The sequence below is a fragment of the Bos grunniens genome, chromosome 4 (genome assembly GCF_055505025.1).
Source record: "Bos grunniens cultivar Pamir isolate PY7600 chromosome 4, Bosgru_T2T1.0, whole genome shotgun sequence".
Lineage (NCBI taxonomy): Eukaryota > Metazoa > Chordata > Mammalia > Artiodactyla > Bovidae > Bos > Bos grunniens.
In genome coordinates, this window is record NC_141168.1 from 70,694,945 (window position 1) to 70,713,728 (window position 18,784).

An 18,784-nucleotide genomic window follows, 5' to 3' on the forward strand; every position below is an offset into this window, starting at 1 on the left:
TAGATGAACAATGGAAAAATCATACAGTTGTGAAGATTTATTTATCATTATGAAATTAACCCAAAATGGTATCACTGACATTGACAAAAATCTCTCTGGACATTTAAAAAAACTGAGTCAATCATACTGCTTTTTAAGCAGAAATACCTTCTATGTTGCACAGACCGTTTATGCATTCATGTAGAAGCATGCAGTGATGAGCAAAAGTCTATCAAAGTGTTTTGGTTTTTACTTCTGCCTTTAGGTTTTTCTATTTCACAACATCATGCACTTCCAAAGAGACTCACCAAAGGGCCAGAGTCCAGGAGTTCCTTAAGCAAGTATGTAGTCTCTGCCTTTTTGACATGTGCCTCTCTTGCTATAAGGATGAATGACTGGTACGCATGTGTTATTTCTGGACTGTCTACTGAAGATCAGAATTCAGAGGCCCATCCCCCCCATGGTGTGCATTCATGGGACACACTATCCCTGGGCTCTGGAATAAAAACATTAGCTGTCTTAGCTCCAAGTTTCAGTGCCAAGTCCAGGCAATATCCTGCAGCCCACCAAGAACCACTGTCTGGCCTAGGGCACAAGAGTAGAGAAGGGGCAGCAAAGAAAAATAATGAGAAAATAGCCCAAGATTTGATATAAATGCTTTATTGGAATAATCAGTCTACTCAAACTTTAGACAAATAATTTTAAACCCCCCATAATTCTGTCATTTTAAATAATCTTTTTTTTTTTAAGTTGAAGTATAACTGATTTACAATGTTATTTTCAGGTGTACAGCAAAATGATTCAGTTATACATTTATCTATTCTTTTTCAGATTCTTTTCCCTTATAGGTTATTACAAAATACTGAGTATAGTTCCCTGTGCTATACAGTAATCCTTGTTTATCTAGTGTGCGTATGTTAATCCCAACCTCCTAATTTATCCCTCTCTCCCAACTTTGGTAACTATAAGTTTTTCTTTTTTTCCAAAGTCTGTGGGTCTATTTCTGTTTTGTATGTAAGTTCCTTTGTATCGTTTTTTGTTTTTGTTTTTTTTTAGATTCCACATATAAGGGATACCATATGGTATTTGTCTTTCTCTTTCTGACTAAACTCAGTATGATAATCTTTAGGTCTATTCATGTTGCTGCAGATGGCATTATTTCATTCTTTTTTATGGTTAAGTAATGTTCCATGTATATAGGAACAATATCTTCTTTATCCATTCATCTGTTGATATTTAGGTTGCTAAATTTAGGATATTTAGGTTACTTCCAGGTCTCTGTTACTGTAAACAGTGTTGCAGTGAACACTAGGATGAATGAACGTTCATTAATAGTTATTTAAGAGTTTTCATTTGCATGTGATCTTTCTCTCTTATGTATTTCAGAGTTTCAGTAATAATGCACACACACTATTTTGCGCTGCACTATTTTCACTTCAGCTTATATTTTCCTTATTTCTCAGTCATAATTATCATTTTAAACTCTTGCATGATATTTTCATCTTGTGCTACACCATAAGTTGTTAAACTATTAATATAGAGGTCCTCTAATTTTAGCAAGTTGAATCAAGGAGGAAGTGAAGTGATTTGATTTTTGAAAAAACAGTAGTCCTAGACAATCAAACAACTGGATAATCAAAACATTAAAGGACAGAAACACATTTACCTTTAAATGTAGGCTTTGGATGAAAATCCAGAAAGTTTTTCCAGCTAGGGAAGAATAGTCAGAAGGCACTTCTTCTGTACCTACAGCAACATCAGTCAATTTCAAGAAAATTTTATTATACCAATAATCCTTGCCTCAAAAAATATAAATTAAGATGAGATCCAAAATAAACTGTTAGTAAACCAAAATTATTTAAATCTAGAAGTAGCATTATTATTCTAACAATGTTTTAATACATCAGTATATCTATTACAGTATATTAAGAAACAGGTTCATTTTAGGATCTCCCCCAACAAGTGGTGGTGGCAGTGGGAGGCGGGGCAGGGAGGTTAGGGGAAGAATGCAATTGGAGATCAAAATACTAAATGTTTAAAAGTTATAAGCTATGTTCCATCTTCCTACCTTGATGAAGATGCCTTCAAAAAGATCTTGACATCCACATTTGACTTTAAAATTCTTGGAGTTCTGTTCCAGGACATGGTGGCATAGGGAGTGCGGCCCCAGACCCCAGCCCACGGACCCCTCCCCGGCTTAGCTGTGAATCTTCAAGGGCTCAGGCATGCTTAGGTGAAGCTCCCAACCCACCTGTCCAAGTTCTGTCCACACCCCTGCATTAGCCACTTACCAGAACGCCAGTTGTTTGTTTTGCTGTTTGTTTTCCATCTTTATTAAGATATATTTGACATATAACTGTCTGTAAACTTAAGGTGTCCAATGAAATGATTTGATACATTATAAAATGGTTACCACAACATTAGTTAACACAACCATTTCCTCACGTTTTTTTTTTTTTAATATTAAGATATAATTGACATCTAACATTAGGTTACTTTCAAGTGTACAACATAATAATGACTTGATGTTTGTGTATCCTGTGAAATAATTACCACAGTAAGTCTATTTACTATCCATCATCACACGTAATTATGGATTTTTTTTGTTCTTGTGATGAGAACTTTTAAGATATACTGTCTTCAGGCCTCCAGTTACATATACCAGCAGAGCAGTTTTCTGTTAGAAGCCTGAGAAGGAAGACTTTGCAGGTCCTGAGGGGGTCCTGGGTACACAGACAAGGTCAGGAAGGAGAACAGGATGGCATGGGCTCTTGTGGGGTGGGCAGAGCAAGGCTTCCTAAAGCACAAGGCCCAGGGCAGGATGGTACTGGACTTGCTCGTGTCCTATGGCTATCTGACATTTAAAAATATTGAACGACCTTACAGTAACATTTAAATTTTCTTTTAGAAAATACAAACGGAAAGACAAAGTCAGTTTTTATTAACCCAACACCTTTTTTCTTCTTTACAAAACCCCATGAAACACCAAATGAGAAAGCCAACCATTCAGGGAGACCCCAGGGTATTGTATCTGAAGCCATTCCTTTTCTTTCTTCCACAGTGAATTCATCTTCATTGTACTTGTCATCTGCCCCCTCTTAGACCAGATGAAGGGCACGGATCAAGAGTGCTTCTCAGCATCTCTGTTTCCAGAGCGACAGTTCCCTGTCCCTGATGACCCCATCTGCAACGGCTGATCGCACACAGACCTTGGCTGGTCTCACGTTCATCCGGCAGAACCTGTGTATGTTCTTGCAGACAGAAACCTGAGGAACAGATGGAGGAGTTGGCCATAAAACATGCTTGTTATCACAGAGAATGTTACTCCTCTTTCCGACTTAGTGCCCCAAGCATGGGGGCGGATTGAGCCGAGCAGAGGATCCTAGTGACTCAGAAGCTTCCAGGGAAGAAATCAACATATGGCAACCACTGAGGTCACACTTTCCTCCATTGCTTGTACATGGCATTCTTGACATAGGTATAGGGATGCTGTGTTGCCAAGCACCAGACAAGGAATGGGTTGTGTATTTCTGGATTCTGTCTGACACATACCCAAGCAGCACCACACAGGCACACAGAGTTCTATGGTTACATGGCAGATGGTGAAGAGAGAGGCACGTCAGACTGATCAGTGTGTCTGCATCCGTGGAAACTTCCCACTGCTTACTGGTCAGGTGATCAATGAAACAGCACATCCTATTATTATTTATAGTATCTATAAATGTACATCCTGTTATTATTCATGGTGGGTAATCACCCACTCTGTAGCTCAGGAGGTGTGGCCCAGCTGAGACTATGGCTGGTGTCTAACAGCAGAACGGAGCAGGGCTGGGTGGGTACCTTGATGGCCAATCCCAGGCTTGGCTGTAGGAGCACAGTGTGACTCTGGGGCATGGAAGTCAGAGATTAGCCTCAGCCAAGTCACACTGATATCTCATCTGTTTTCCACAGTTGCTTCTTTACTCAGCACCACATCGCATCTTATGACAACTGTCGTTTTGTTCATCTGCCTCTTCCCTATCCTGAAAATGTAAATACTATGGCTCAGACAGTAAAGAATCTGCCTGCAATGCAGGAAACCTGGGTTCTGTTCCTGGGTGGGAAAGATCCCCTGGAGTAGGAAATAGCAACCCACTCCAGTGTGCTTGCCTGGAGAATTCCATGGACAGAGGAGCCTGGCAGGCTACAGTCCATGGGTGGCAAAGCATCAAACACGACTGAGCGACTAACACTTCCATTATCCTGAAAATAAATGTGATGTCAGATGCAAAGTCAGTGTTCTGAAATGCACTTGGACAACTGTATCAGTGATGCATTTAGCAGTTTAAAGCCAGAAACATTGACTATCTCTTAAGTTGTTGCAGGTTGAGAAGCCATGGGGCTTCCCAGGTGGCGGTTGGTAGTGGTAAAGATCCCACCTTCCAATGCCAGAGACATGAGAGACACTGGTTCAGTCCCTGGGTTGGGAAGATCCCCTGGAGAAGGAAACAGCAACCCACTCCAGTATTCTTGCCTGGAGAATCCCATGGACAGAGGAGCCTGGCGGGCTACAGTCCATGGGGTTGCAAAGAGTAAGACATGACTTGAGCGAAATGAGGAGGAGAAGCCATGGGCTGGTGAACTAACTGGGCTCCTTGAGCTCTGGGTCTCTCTCACTAGGCTGCAGTCACAGGTCAGCCTGAGCTGAGGTCATCTCCAGGCTCTCCTAGGGGGTGATCTGCTCCCACGGCCACTCTGATGGTTAAGGCATGATTCTGCTCTTCATAAGATGTTGGACTGATGCCCACAGTTACAGGGGTCTCCCTCAGTTCCCTGGATGTGGACCTCTTATAGGACAGCCCCCAACATGGCAGCTGACTTCCCTCTGAGCAACAAGGGAAAGAAAAGGCAGCAAGACAGAAGCAGCCAGAGTCTTTTTTGTAACCTAACAACAGAAGTGGGCTTCGCAGGTGGCACGAGCGGTAAAGAACCCATCTGCCAGTGCAGGAGACATGAGATGCAAGTTTGATCCCTGGGTCAGGAAAGATCCCCTGGAAGAGGGTATGGCACTGCACTCCAGTATTCTTGCCTGGAGAATCCCATGGACAGAGGAGCCTAGCAGGCTACAATCCATAGCGTCACAAAGAGTTGGACACAACTGAAATGACGCAGCATGCAGCAGAAATGACATCCCACCACTTTTGCCAAATCATTCGTTCAGTGAGTCACTCGGTGCCTTCTACACTCAAGGAGAGGGCTTTACACCAGGACACACACACACCAGGAGGAGGGGTTAACTGGGAGCCATCTTAGAAGCTGCCCACTGTAACAACTGGTGCTTTCTGAAAATAATGGACTTTAATCCTCTTTCAAATAGAAGGGCTTTTGTTGTTGAGTTCCTGTAAGTCATGTCTAACTCTTTGTGACCCCATGGACTACAGCACGCCAGGCTTCCCTGTCCTTCACTGTCTCCCAGAGTTTGCTCAAACTCATGTTCATTGAGTTGGTGATGGCATCCAACCATCTCATCCTCTTTCGCCCCCTTCTCCTCCTGTTCTCAATCTTTCCCAGCATCAGGGTCTTTTCCAGTGAGTCAGCCCTTAAGAATCAGGTGGCCAAAGGATTGGAGCTTTATTGGAGAAGGGCTTTAAAAGTTACTAAGTTCACCACATCCCTGTCAGAAACCTAATGTAGCTGCTCAGCCAGAGAAGATGAAAACAACGATGACACTGGTGTAAGCCACTCTTAGGAAACAACCTTGTGACCTACTTGTAACTAAGGATTTGGCAAAAGTAGTGTGATGTTACTTCTGCTGCATGCTAAGTCGCTTCAGTGGTGTCCAACTCTATGACCCTATGGACTGTAGCCTGCCAGTCTCCTCTGTCCATGGGATTCTCCAGGCAAGAATACTAGAGTGGGTTGTCATGCCCTCCTCCAGGGGATCTTCCTGATCCAGGGATTTAACCCACGTTTCTTATTGCTATGATAAATCTAAACAGTATATTAAAAAGCAGAGACATTACTTTGCTGACAAAGGTCCATATAGTCAAAGCTATGGTTTTTCCATTAGTCATGTACAGATATGAGAGTTGGACCATAAAGAGGCTGAGCACCAAAGAATTGATGCTTTTGAACTGTGGTGCTGGAGAAGACTCTTGAGAGTCCCTTGGACAGCAGAAGTCAAACCAGTCAATCCTAAAGGAAATTAACCCCGAATATTCATTGGAAGGACTGATGCTGAAGCTCCAATACTTTGGTCACCTGATGTGAACAGCTGACTCATTGGGAAAGACCCTGATTCTGGGAAAGATTGAAGGCAAGAAGAGAAGGGGGCGACAGAGGGATGGGATGGTTGGATGGCATCACTAAGTCAATGGACATGAGTTTCAGCAAAACCTGGGAGATAGTGAAGGACAGGAAAGCCTGGTGTGCTACAGTTCATGGGGTCACAAAGAGTTGGAGACAACTTACAGACTGAACAACAACCGTACTACTATGGAACACTTTTTCTTAGAGTTCCACCCTCTTTTAACATAGAGTTCGGCCTACAGGCTGAAGAAATGCTCTTGGTTACCCCCAGAATTATCAAGTGACATCGTTAAAGTTTTTGTTTTTTCTTTCTTACCTAGCCTAGCCCAACATCTTCATTTCAGGTGTGGAAACTGACTGAGAGAGGAAATAACCTGCTGGTGGCCACACAGCTCAGGATGGTGTTGGGTCCCAGTTAGGTTTTGGTGAACTTAATGTTGGGTTTAGGGCAGGGCCGCCTGCAGTCTGAGAGACCTGAAGCATGGCTGGGGATTAAGAAAACAAGGATGAGAAGTAAGGTCAGGGAAGAAAAGAAGTGGAAGAAGAAAAAAAGGAGAGGGAGAATTCCAAGAAAGAGAAACAGGATAGCAAGAGTGGGGAAGGAGAAAGACTAAAAGCTTATTCACCTCAGGTACCACTGGGGGGCTCCATGACCTGCCCATGCAGCTGCTCCAATCCTCTAAGGTTCTGGTGCATCCATGGAAACAACAAACTTTTAGTGCCTTTTAAAAGGCGGCAGAGTGCAGTGGTTTTGGCTGTGGCCTCTGGAGCCAGAATGCCCAGGCTGCAATCCCAGCTCTGCCACTAGCTTTGTGACCTATGCAAGCTCTAATACTTAACCTCTCTTTCCTCATTTTCTAAAATGTGAATGATAACGGGGACACACTGCTTGGGGTGGCCATGGGCTTGGTGAAATTAATAAATGTAAAGTGCTTACTATTCTTACTGTAGTGCAGGGCCCAGGCCAAATTCTCTTATCAGCAAGTGATGGGACAGCCAGGCTTATGTTATTCTCAGCCCTCACCTGGGTTTAAGGATGGAGTAAAGCCTGGGATACAGGATGGGGTGAGGCTTAGGGATGAAATAAGGGGCAGCAGTTAAGGTAAGGAGGTGTATGTATCACTGCAAAAACGGGAGTGATAGTCACTGGGTCGTGCCTGACAGTTTGTCACCCCATGGACTAGCCCCACAGGCTGCTCTGTCCATGGGTCACTGCGAATATGCAGCCAAATCAGAGTGCCTCATGCATTGCCAGACAAACCAAACGGATAGTCTTTTTGCCCACTCAGGCATCCTTCTAATCCTTTCCCTTCATCCTCCCTTCATTTCAGCTCTTTATGTAACAGCTGTTTGGTTCTCCCTGTAGAACTGCAAAGCAGTTGAATAAGCTGGAAATTAAAACTATTCAATATATAATCATTTTATAGTATTACAAGTATTGTGTGTGTGCTCAGTCGTGTCCAACTCTTTGCAACCACATGGACTGTAGCCCACCAGGCTCCTCTGTCCATGAGATTCTCCAGGCAAGAATACTGGAGTGGGTTGCCATTTCCTGCTCCAGGGGATCTTCCCTGACCCAGGGATTGAACCCACATCTCTTGTGTCTCCTGCATTAGCAGGCAAATTCTTTACCACGGTGCCACCTGGGAAGCGCATTACAAGTATTATGCAGTATCAGAATTACTTAGTGTTGCCGTCACCATGGTTCCCATTTTCTCCAGAACTTTTCACCTCTTCTGTCTTTGTTCTTTTTATTTAAGTATGTATTTAGCTGACAGACGTCTGGTCACACAATTGCTTTTCAAATAGAAAAGTATGTATTATGTCATAGACACTGTGCAGTGCTTTAAACTGACCCTAACAATAACCCCGAGTATTAAGTGTTGCTATTCTGTTGTAAACTATACTTGGAGAAACTGTCACTTGCCCGAGATTCCTTCCTGTCTTCATTCCTTCAGCATCCCCCAAGTATCAAACAGAAGGACGTGCAGGACAACCCGGGTCTCAAGGCACTTGCTGAGGTGAGGAGGGAAGTGAAGGGGCTGAAGCCCTTTACATAGGTGGGAATGATGAGACGGTGAGATGAGTTACATGATTGTGGCTCCATTTGTTTGGGTGGGAAATAAGGTCACACAAAAATAAGACAGACAATCCACATTAAGAAGTTCAATTTTGTGGAGTCAGACATGCAAACATGTCACTCAAATGTGACAAGTACTATTACAATGAAACACAGGGATTTGGGAAAGACCTTACAGAGGAGCTAGCAACTGAGCAAGACTCTGAGGGATGAACATGAGTTTTCCAGATGAAAAAAGATGGAAGAATATTCTAGATGGAAGAAATCTCACATCCAGAGACTCAGAGTTATGAAAATTCTTTTCATTGGAGATGGAGAGTGAAGTTAGGGACAGACTGTGAGGAAGTGTGCCGGAAAGACTGGAGTTCACTTTACAGGCAAAAGAGAGCCAGACCAGACTTTTAAGTAAGGGTATCATAGAATCACATTCTTTTTGTTTTTTAAAAAAGAATAATTCAGAGGAGGATTTGGACAATTTGCAGAGAGGTGGGAGGTACCCAAGAGGTGGGGTAAGGACCAGGGCAGGAAGAGTGATGGGACTGAGGGAACAACTCTGAAAAGATCCATTAGCCAGAGACCACAATGTTTCAGGAACAGGAGGTGGCTGGAGGTACGTGGCTGGAGCACCCTTTGGCTGGTGGGAAGAGAGGATGAGTGATGGAGCAGCAGTAGAAAGAAAAGGCTGCTCACTGGCATGCCTGGTGCTGTGGGTTGAAGTGGCAAGTTCACATTGAAGGTAGAGTACAGCAGAGGAGTCATCAGGACCTTGAAGTATGACCCTATGCCTTTTTTATTCCTGAATCGCGCCCCAGCACAGGGCCTGGAGCCTGGGGATGAGGAAAGGGGATGCGGGGTTCCACTAGTCTTCTTGAATTAACCGAGAGAAGAAGGCAATAAGGCTCCAGCAGAGGGGAGGAGGGCTGGCGCCCGCAGTAAATGGTCAAGTGAGGTGACGCCTGGTGGCTGGGAAGAAGCCTAGGGAGGCCAGGCCGCAAACCTGTGAGGAGCTTGAGAGTCAGGCTAGGGATCTTGGACATCAGCTAGCATGCAGCTCAGAGCGGGCTCCGGAGTCTGAACCTTGCAGCCCGCAGTGTGTTGGCTAAAATACTACTCATTTAGAAAATCGTAACTCTCTTTACCTTGCAAATAATTCTCCATAAATACTCTCAAATCTGAAAAATAGGCGAATGTGAACTAACCCTGTTCTCTGGGACCAGAAGATCCAACTCCCGCCGGGAACAGACAGCTAAAGCTTCCCTCTTTGGAAAGAAGAGGTGCAAAACAAAAAGACGTCAGTTTCAACCATCCCAACTGGTGAGTTTCGAAGAAATTAAATGCTTTAAAAGAAGGTGTAGCCGGGGCAGACCACAGACCTCGCACAGAAACCTAAACCCAGGAGAGTGGTATTTCAAAACCACTCATTATTTTCTGGAACATCTTTTGTAGCCAATTCCAGATCCCAGCTATCTTCGTTCCCGGAACGCTCCCCCCGCCCCCGCCCTCCCCAGGCCCCCACCCTCCCCAGGCCCCCATCCCCACCCCGACAGCCACCACCTCACGCGCTGGCAGGATGACGTGGGTTGGTGATGGCGCGGCCGCTCAGGTGAGGGGCCACCCAGTCCCCGGAGGCGCTGGCGGCCAGAGCCCATTGGCCACAGCAGCAGCTGGGGCGGGAGGGGAGAGGCGGGGGAGACCGGGGGGGAGGGGGAGCGCGAGGTGGGGGCGGATCGCGCAGCGGGCCCCGCGGGCGGAGGGAGAGCGGCGCACGGGGAGGGGCCGGGAGGGCGCATTGGCGGGGGCGCGCGGGCGCCGGGCCAGCCCTGCTTCGCCTGGGTCGCCGGCTGACGCGCGCCGCAGTCGGAGCCTGAGCCGCGCGGGCGCAAGGGACGGCGCAGGGCTGCCGGAGGTACAGCTTCGTCGGAGACTGAAGACACCGGCGCTCGGGGCCGAGGGTGGGCGCGGCGTAAGAAAGTGAGTAGCTCCGTGCGTGGCTGACAGTGACACTCGGTCCCGCTCGCGGGCGACGGCTGTAACGGAGGAGGACGCGGGGGTCGGCCGTGTTGTCAGCGGGACACCGGAATACCAGGGTTTCCTAGAGCCGCGCCAGCTCTGCCTGCGGCAGGGCCAACCTGGTCATCAACTCCCCCCTTCTCCTCCGGAGCCGGGTGCGGGCCAGGCTGAGATACAGCGGCGTCGGCGGGCCCCCCATCACCTCCCCAGACTGTGGCCAACTTGTGCATCCGTGCCCCCCCACTTTCCTGGAAGCCCTGTCTGGAGGTGGCTTTGGGGGCCATTGGGCCTGGAGAAACTGCTGGAGCCGGCACTGCGGCTTTCTGGGCAGGAGAGCGGAGGGCACGGGCTGTCACGCCGCAGGGCCGGCAGGGCTGGGAGCGCAGGTGCGGAGCCGGCGCGCTCGGGCGTGTGCGCGTTCCGGCCCCGGCAGACACAGCTGGGCGTGGGCTTTGTTCGGATGCGCTCACACCTGCGCGGATCGCCGGAGTTCAGGGGCGAGCCGACCTCCACTCTCCCCAGCCTGGAGAGAACTTGGGGAACCAAGGATGGGAGACAGGAGAGACACCCGAAAGCAATAGGGTGGGAGGCTTTCCGAAGGCTTTGTCGGCCCTACAGGTGCAGGTCCCCGGGGCCCCGGCGCCTCGCCTGGCCTCTCGGGGCTGGGACTTGTTGGGGCTGGCTCGCCGGGGCTTGAGGCTGACTCAGAAGAGCCCCTTCCCTGCCCAGGCTCCCACCGGTGGGATCTGGCAACAGCTTCGCTCCGGGATGTTGTGTTGAGCTGGCCGTCACCACCGGCTCGGAGCATCCATCTCCCGGCGAGCGCCATCTGTGTAGCGCACCGGCCCCGGCACTGGGCATGTCGTGCGGGTGGGCGCCGCTGCGCGCGAGTCCCCGGCCATACAGCAGCCCAGCCATTCCCTGCCCGCATCTGCCCGTGCGCAGAGGGGGAACCCGGGTGCCGCTGTGCAAGGAGTCATTTCTCCCAGAGCTGGGTACTCTGGGCAGCAAGCACCGCCGGAGGGTTCTCTCTGGACCCGGTGCGAGGGGGTTGGGAGGGGTGGAGAGGGGTCAGGTTGGTAAGCAAGACGCTCCCCTCCCCTCCCGGTCACCTCCCCTCCCGGTCACCTCCCCTCCCGCCCGCCACCCGGACCGCAGCAGCATCTTCTGTCCCCCGCGCTCTCCGGGGGGCCGTCCCTGCGCAGTTGCGAGCGAAGGGGAGGGCGCCTAGCGCTGGCGTGCCTTTCCCACCCAGCCTCTCCTGTCGTTTTCACTCTAGCAGTTCCAGCCAGAGACTGCATCCAGCGCAGAGCAGTCAGTCCTAAGAGCAAAGTGTTCTTTTCCTTCCTGATCCCGCGTGGTTAAGGCGCAGAGGTGCAGCTCTGAGGGATGGGACCTCTCGGGACCTCTCCTTGCCCCAGGCGCTAGCGAGAGGAGATGGAGGAGAGAGTCGTGCGTCGGGAGACAGTTATGCACCAGCAGCTCCCCCTGGGGCTCTCCAGGAAGGAACACAGTAGCCACTGAATACAAACGTATGGAAGGAGGTTGGGCTACTTTGGTTCACACTGTTTTTGCTAACCGTGCCCTGTTATTAAAATATTGTAATAATAGCTTACGAGTAAATGAGACCTGCCAGAAGTACTGAAGTGGATTTAGGCAATTGGATACTTTGATCTTTACGGGTAATGAGAGTCTGAGCGCGCGTCGGAGGTGCGGGGCGCTGTGCATGTTACATGTATCTATCATCTCAATTTTCACAGCAGCCACATGTTAAAAATTAGGAGACTGGAGACAGGTCAAGTAACTTTCCCAAGGCCACATAGCTAGGAAATGAGGAAGCAAGGATTAGCTTTTTGTCCATCCAGGACTGAAAATGTGGCCTTTTGGAAGCTTGTCATCAGTTTAGGGGAAGCCTAAAATCACCCAGTGTTCAAAATCAAGGACATATTGTAAGCCCATTTAATTCTGGCCCCTGCAGACCTCCTAGTAGCAGTCAATATTGTAATTCAGTGAATTGTACTGTGAAATAGCCTTTTTTACTGCACTGTATTGCCCCTCAATTCCTTTACATGTTCCTTTATTTCTGTTAGCTTTTAAGTACTTGGCTGTTAACCCACAGTACAACCAGTTACAGTCACTGGACTGTTCTTAGTGACTATGACCCCTTGCGATTCCAGAGAGGCTGAGAGGTTCCTGGCACATCAGAATTTTTAAGAAAACTTGAAGAAAAGGCAAACGTTTCCATTTGGCATACATACATTTCGATTTCAGGTCCCCAGCCTTGAATCTTTTGACTGTGGCAGTTTTCCTCCTCAAATTGGGTGTTGATTTTGAATAAGACCCTAGTGTAGAATCTTAGGAAAGCGTTAGCTATCCTAAGTGTATGACTGGGGCACATTTATAAAGATGCTCCTTGTTGACTGAAAGAAACAAGAATTTGAAGGAAAGTGAAATCAGTTCTTCCTGGAATAGCTTTTAGGATGATTGTAATTGACTGACCAATTGGAAAAATGAATTCATTTTGCTTTCTTAATCCTACTGACTCATGGTCTTTTTTTCAATTTGCCTTTTACTTTGTTACAGGAAAGTTGCTAAACATTTCAGGCAATTCAGGAATTTCAGAGCTGTAAGGAAACACTGTTCCTTAACCTTTGGGTTTCCAAATGAATACAGTGGGGCTCAGAGAGGTCACCCAGCCGATTAACATAGGGTAGTGGTGAGGTCTTTGGGCTGTAGGCCAGTCTACTTACAACGCAGCAGGGACAGTAAATGAAAAGCAAAGTCATCTTCGGAAATGGTACTTCCGGTGAGGCTGATGTGAGAATGCGTTGGGTGTGAGTGCTTCAGGAGGGTGAGAGGGTGCTAAGAATGTGTACACTTGGACTGTAGAAAATTTCCTTAAGAATATTTCAAATAATTCTTTCATGTAGGATAGTTTTCCTTGTATGATCAGTTAAATAGAAATAGAACCTGTGGATATGATGTAGTGTATGTACAAGGGAGCTATTTAATGGCCCCCCTCATGAAGCTTTTCTGGTAAAGAGATACTTTCATTCATTCATTCATTTATTCACATTTACTGAGTGTGTGGCCTGCTGTCCTAAGCCCTGGGGATGCAGTGTTGAGTAAAGCAGAGCTCCTGCCCTCAGGGAGACTAATACTGGTTTTTATCATTTATGGCTACAGACTTACACAGATTCTTTTCCCATGTATCATAATATACAGTTGATAAACTTGCATAGACTGAATACACGGTGTAACTGTGTTCAAATCAAGCAACAGACCTTTATGAAGGTCCAAGAAAGCCCTCTTGTGGCTCCTACCGGTCATTACGTTCCCCTAAGGGTAACCTCCAAGACACCAGGCTTTTAATTCCTGATTGTCTCACCATGAGATCATAAGGTCTTTGTCTTAGTTAGCTTGGGCTGCTGTACAAAGCACATAGATTGCGCAGCTCATAAACATTCATGCTCTTATAGATGTTCTAGAGTCTAGAAGTCCGAGACCAGAGTGTCAGCCTGGGTTCTGGTCAGAGCTGTTTTCCTGGCTGGCAGATGGCTCCCTGTGTGCGAATATACCCTTTCCTCAGACCGCACCTATGAAGAGTTCTCTCTCTTCCTCTCCTATAAGGCCGTGGAACCTATTGAGTTAGGACCCCACCCATATAATCTCATTTCACCTTGTGGCTTAGTCTCTTAAGTCGTGTCCAACTCTTTGCAACCCCGTGGACTGTAGCCCACCAGGCTCCTCTGTCCATGGGATTTTCCAGGCAAGAATACTGGAGTAGGTTGTCATTTTCTTCTCTAGGAGAACTTCCAGACCCAGGGATTGAACTTGGGTCTCCTGTGCTGTAAGTAATCCCCTGTATCGCAGGAGGATTCTTTACCAACTGAGCCACCAAAGAAGCCCCATTTTACCTTAATGACCTCCTAAAAGTGCCCTGTCTCCAAATACAGTCACATTGAGCATCAGGGCTTCAACAGATGGCTTTGGGGGCCACAGTTCTGTCCATAACGTCAATTTGCTGCCTCTGCCAGCCGCCTTTGGAGTCTCATCCTCATTTCCAAAGAACATTTCCCATCTGAGAAGCATGGTAACCCATAGCAGATTCAACTAGAATATGGAGCTCCTTGGGTATTCTTTTATAGGACATTTTGTCTGTTTGTATCCAAAGACTGCTTGAGGTCAGGCTTCAAGTACTAGTGTGTGTTTGTTAGTCGCTCAGTCATGTCAGACTCTGTGCAACCCCATGGACTGTAGCCCGCCAGGCTTCTCTGTCCATGGGGATTCTCCAGGCAAGAATACTGGAGTGGGTTGCCATTCCCTTCTCCAGGGGATCTTCCCAATTCAGGGACTGAACATGGGTCTCCTGCATTGCAGATTCTTTACTCTCTGAATCACCAGGGCTGAGATGGTTTGGAATGATTGGAATTTACAAAATACATTTAGAAGCACCTTTGCTTTTATGTTTCATGTTTCCCCCACCTCAAGGAACCCAGAACTTTCCTTCCAGGTGAGGACCTAGGAGAAGGCAGGTCTCTGCTAGCTTCCGGAGATGCTAGGGGCAAGAATCCAGTGGCACATTTTATTTAACCTTTGTCCACCCAGAAAAATGAAAAGCCCCTTTAGTTTGAAAGAGTCTTTATTGGCATCAAAGGCTAAAGTTTCTAAGAACAAGAAAATGTGCCACAAGGAACTGATGAATGTTGATTTCCCCTCTCAAAATATGAAGGAGAGGGTGGCATGGAGAAAATATGGGAATGGCTCTGCCTCCAGTTTTAGCAACGCTAACATGTTCAATGTCAGGTTGTCTTTAGATGGGGGGAGCAAATGCAAGATATTTGTAGAAAACGTGAATTTATTTGCTGTTACTTTTTTATTGTGGTGTTTATATATATTTAACATAAAATCTACTGTTTTAACCATTTTTAACTGTGGGGGCTTAGTGGCATCAGTTAGTTCACATTGCTGTGCAGCCATCTGTGCTGTGATGTGCTAAGTCACTTCATTCGTGTCCGACTCTTTGCGACCCCATGGACTGTAGCCCGCCAGGCTCCTCTGTCCATGGAATTCTCCAGGCAAGAATACTGGAGGGCTTACCATGCCTTCCTCCAGAGGATCTTCCCTACCCAGGGATCGAACCTGTGTCTCTTACGTCTCCTGCATTGGCAGGCGGGTTCTTTACCACTAGCACCATCACCCCTGTCCATCCCCAGAACTTTTCTCGTCTTCCCAAACTGAAACTCTTTGTCCATTAAAACAGTAACTCCCCGTGCCCCCTGCCAGCTCTTGTTGAATATCATTCTACTATCTGTCTTTGCATTGGACACCCTGATTACCTCATGAGTGGAATCATACAGTATCTGTATTTTTCTACTGGCTTAAGTCACTTAGCATAATGTCTTCAAGGCTCATTCATGTGTCAGAATTTCCTACCTTTTTAAAAACTGAATAATATTCCATTGTATGTACATACGGTGTTTTTTTAAATACATCTGTCAATGCATTAGGCTGCTTGCATGTTTTGGCTATTGTAAATAATACTGCCTTGAACATGGGTGTATAGATCTATCTTTTTGAATCACTGCCTTCATTTCTTTTGGGTATATACCCAGAAGTAAGATTGCTCAGTCGTGTGGTAGTTCTACTTTAATGTTTTGCAGAACCACTGTTTTCCATGGCAGCTGTTTTACATTTTACATTTCCAGGAGCAGTGCATAAGAGTTCAGTATTTCTGCATCTTCACTGACACATACATTCTCTTTTGTTGATATTAGCCAGCCTCATGGGTGTAAAGAACTATAACTGTTACTTTTGAAAGGCATAAGTTAATATGACATGTATTATGAATAAGCTACTCAGTGTTTTATAACTTAATGGTTTATTGTTTACCAATAAGGAAATGTGTGGTTCCTTCCAAGTGTTAATTGAGCCTATACTTTGTGCAGAGCACGAAATGGATGCTGTGGGATTTGTGTCTTAGTCCAGGAGAAACCAGCCTTGGAGATACACATTTATGTGATTTTTTAAAAAAACTGTTGAATTAGAGTATTATATGTCTATAGTTCTCTTGTTCTAAGTGATTTTGCTCTGAGGTTAGATTCCATGTTGGGCTTCCCCTGTGGCTCAGCTGGAAAAGAATCCACCTGCAATGCAGGAGACCTGGGTTCGATCCCTGGGTTGGAAAGACCCCCTGGAGAAGGGAAAGACTACCCACTCCAGTGTTCTGGCCTGGAGAATTCCATGGAGTTTCAAAGAGAGCAACTTTCCCTTAGATTCCATATTAGTATGCTTTTATTTTATTAAAAAATTTGACACCATTATTGTAACCCAGATGAAGAGCACATTTGCCTCATATCTGGAAACAGAAAGACAGTATGCTGACTGTTTAGGGATGTGCCTGAGTTGTCAATTACAAGTCTGTATTAGGCATTTCTCCCCACCACAGAATGTTCAAAGGTGACAGTAAACTCACCACCCAATTATAATTGCATAGCTGAGCTAATAAGGAAGATGTGGTGTCAGTGTCATTGACCTATTTTATTGGCCTACAAGCTTGAAATTTCAAATGAGAAAAGGTTAATTTTTAAAAGTCTTATACAGGGTTTCCCTCAAGTGACTGAAAATCTAGTGAATGTAAGAAGTACCAGGCAAAAACAGAAATATAAATCAGTGGAACAAAATGGAAAGCCCAGAGATGAATCCATGCACCTATGGGCACCTTATCTTTGACAAAGGAGGCAAAAATATACAGTGGAGAAAGACAATTTCTTGAATGAGTGGTGCTGGGTAAACTGGTCAACCACCTGTAAAAGAATGAAACTAGAACACTTTCTAACACCATACACAAAAATAAACTCAAAATGGATTAAAGATCGAAATGTAAGAACAGAAACTATAAAATTCCTAGAGGAAAAACATAGGCAGAACACTCTCTGACATAAATCACAGCAAGATCCTCTATGACCCAGCTCCCAGAGTAATGGAAATAAAAGCAAAAATAAACAAATGGGACCTAATTAAACTTAAAAGCTTTTGCACAATGAAGGAAACTATAAGCAAAGTGAAAAGACAGCCTTCAGAATGGGAGAAAATAATAACAAATGAAGCAACTGACAATTAGTCTCAGAAATATACAGACAGCTCATGCAGCTCAATACCAGAAAAATAAACTACCCAATCAAAAAATGGGCCAAAGACCTAAATAGACATTTCTACAAAAAAGACATACAGATGGCTAACAAACACATGAAAAGATGCTCAACATCACTCGTTATCAGAGAAATGCAAATCAAAACCACAATAAGGTACCATCTCACGCCGGTCAGGATGGCTGCCATCAACAAGTCTACAAACAATAAATGCTGGAGAAGGTGTGGAGAAAAGGGAACCCTCATACACTGTTGGTGGGTATGCGAACTAGTACAGCCACTATGGAGAACAGTGTGGAGATTCCTTAACAAATTGGAAATAGAACTGCCATACGACCCAGCAATCCCACTGCTGGGCGTACACACCAAGGAAACCAGAATTGAAAGAGACACATGTACCCTGATGTTCATTGCAGCACTGTTTACAATAGCCAGGACCTGGAAGCAACCTAGATGTCCACTGGCTGACTAATGGATAAGGAAGCTGTGATACACATACACCGTGGAATATTACTCAGCTATTAAAAAGAATGCATTTGAGTTGGTTCTAATGAGGTGGATGAAACTGGAGCCTATTATACAGAGTGAAGTAAGTCAGAAAGAAAAATACCAATACAGTATATTAACATATATATATGGAATTTAGAAAGATGGTAACGATGACCTTATATACAAGACAGCAAAGGAGACACAGATATAAAAAACAGACTTTTGGACTCTGTGGGAGAAGGCCAGGGTGGGATGATTTGAGAGAATAACATTGAAACATGTACATTAACATCTGTGAAATAGATGACCAGTCCAAGTTCGATGCATGAAGCAGGGCACTCAAAGCTGGTGCACTGGGACAACCCAGAGGGATGGGATGGGGAGGGAGGTGGGAGCGGGTTTGGGATGGGGGGACATAGGTATACCCGTGGCTGATTCATGTCAATATATGGCAAAAACCAGTACAAAGCTATAAAATAATTAGCCTCCAATTAAAATAAATTAATTAATTTAAGAAAAGAAGTGCCAGTGATAAAGGGAATAAACCTACAAATTCTTATCTACTCCACATACTGTTCAAATGGCTTATTCTGTTTAAAAACAGGAATGACAAACAAACCTTGCCCTGTCTTAATTGTTTCCTGGTTATCTTCCATATTGTTCCCTGCTAAAGCGTTGTTTAATTCACATGAAAGTGAAAGGACACATTACTATCCAGTGAAAATGATACTTAAAACTTTCTTCTTGGGAATTCCCAGGTGGTCCAGTGATTAAGAATCTGCCTTTT

The 18,784-nt window shown here is 45.7% G+C and overlaps 1 protein-coding gene and 1 long non-coding RNA gene across 2 annotated transcripts in view; both read left to right on the top strand.

Moving 5' to 3' along the window:
* The first annotated feature begins 1,018 nt into the window (after positions 1-1,018).
* LOC147374333 (uncharacterized) lies at positions 1,019-3,293 on the top strand. Its single transcript, XR_015162646.1, has 2 exons — positions 1,019-2,212; positions 3,041-3,293. It is a non-coding gene; the product is annotated as an uncharacterized LOC147374333 (long non-coding RNA).
* A 6,531-nt stretch (positions 3,294-9,824) lies between these two features.
* LOC147374334 (uncharacterized) overlaps positions 9,825-18,784 on the top strand; it is a 35,091-nt gene continuing 26,131 nt past the window's right edge. The window contains exon 1 of the mRNA XM_086396829.1: positions 9,825-10,318. Within this exon, the coding sequence (XP_086252955.1) occupies positions 9,918-10,318 (401 nt within the window). The 5' untranslated portion in view covers positions 9,825-9,917. The remainder of the gene's footprint in view (positions 10,319-18,784) is intronic.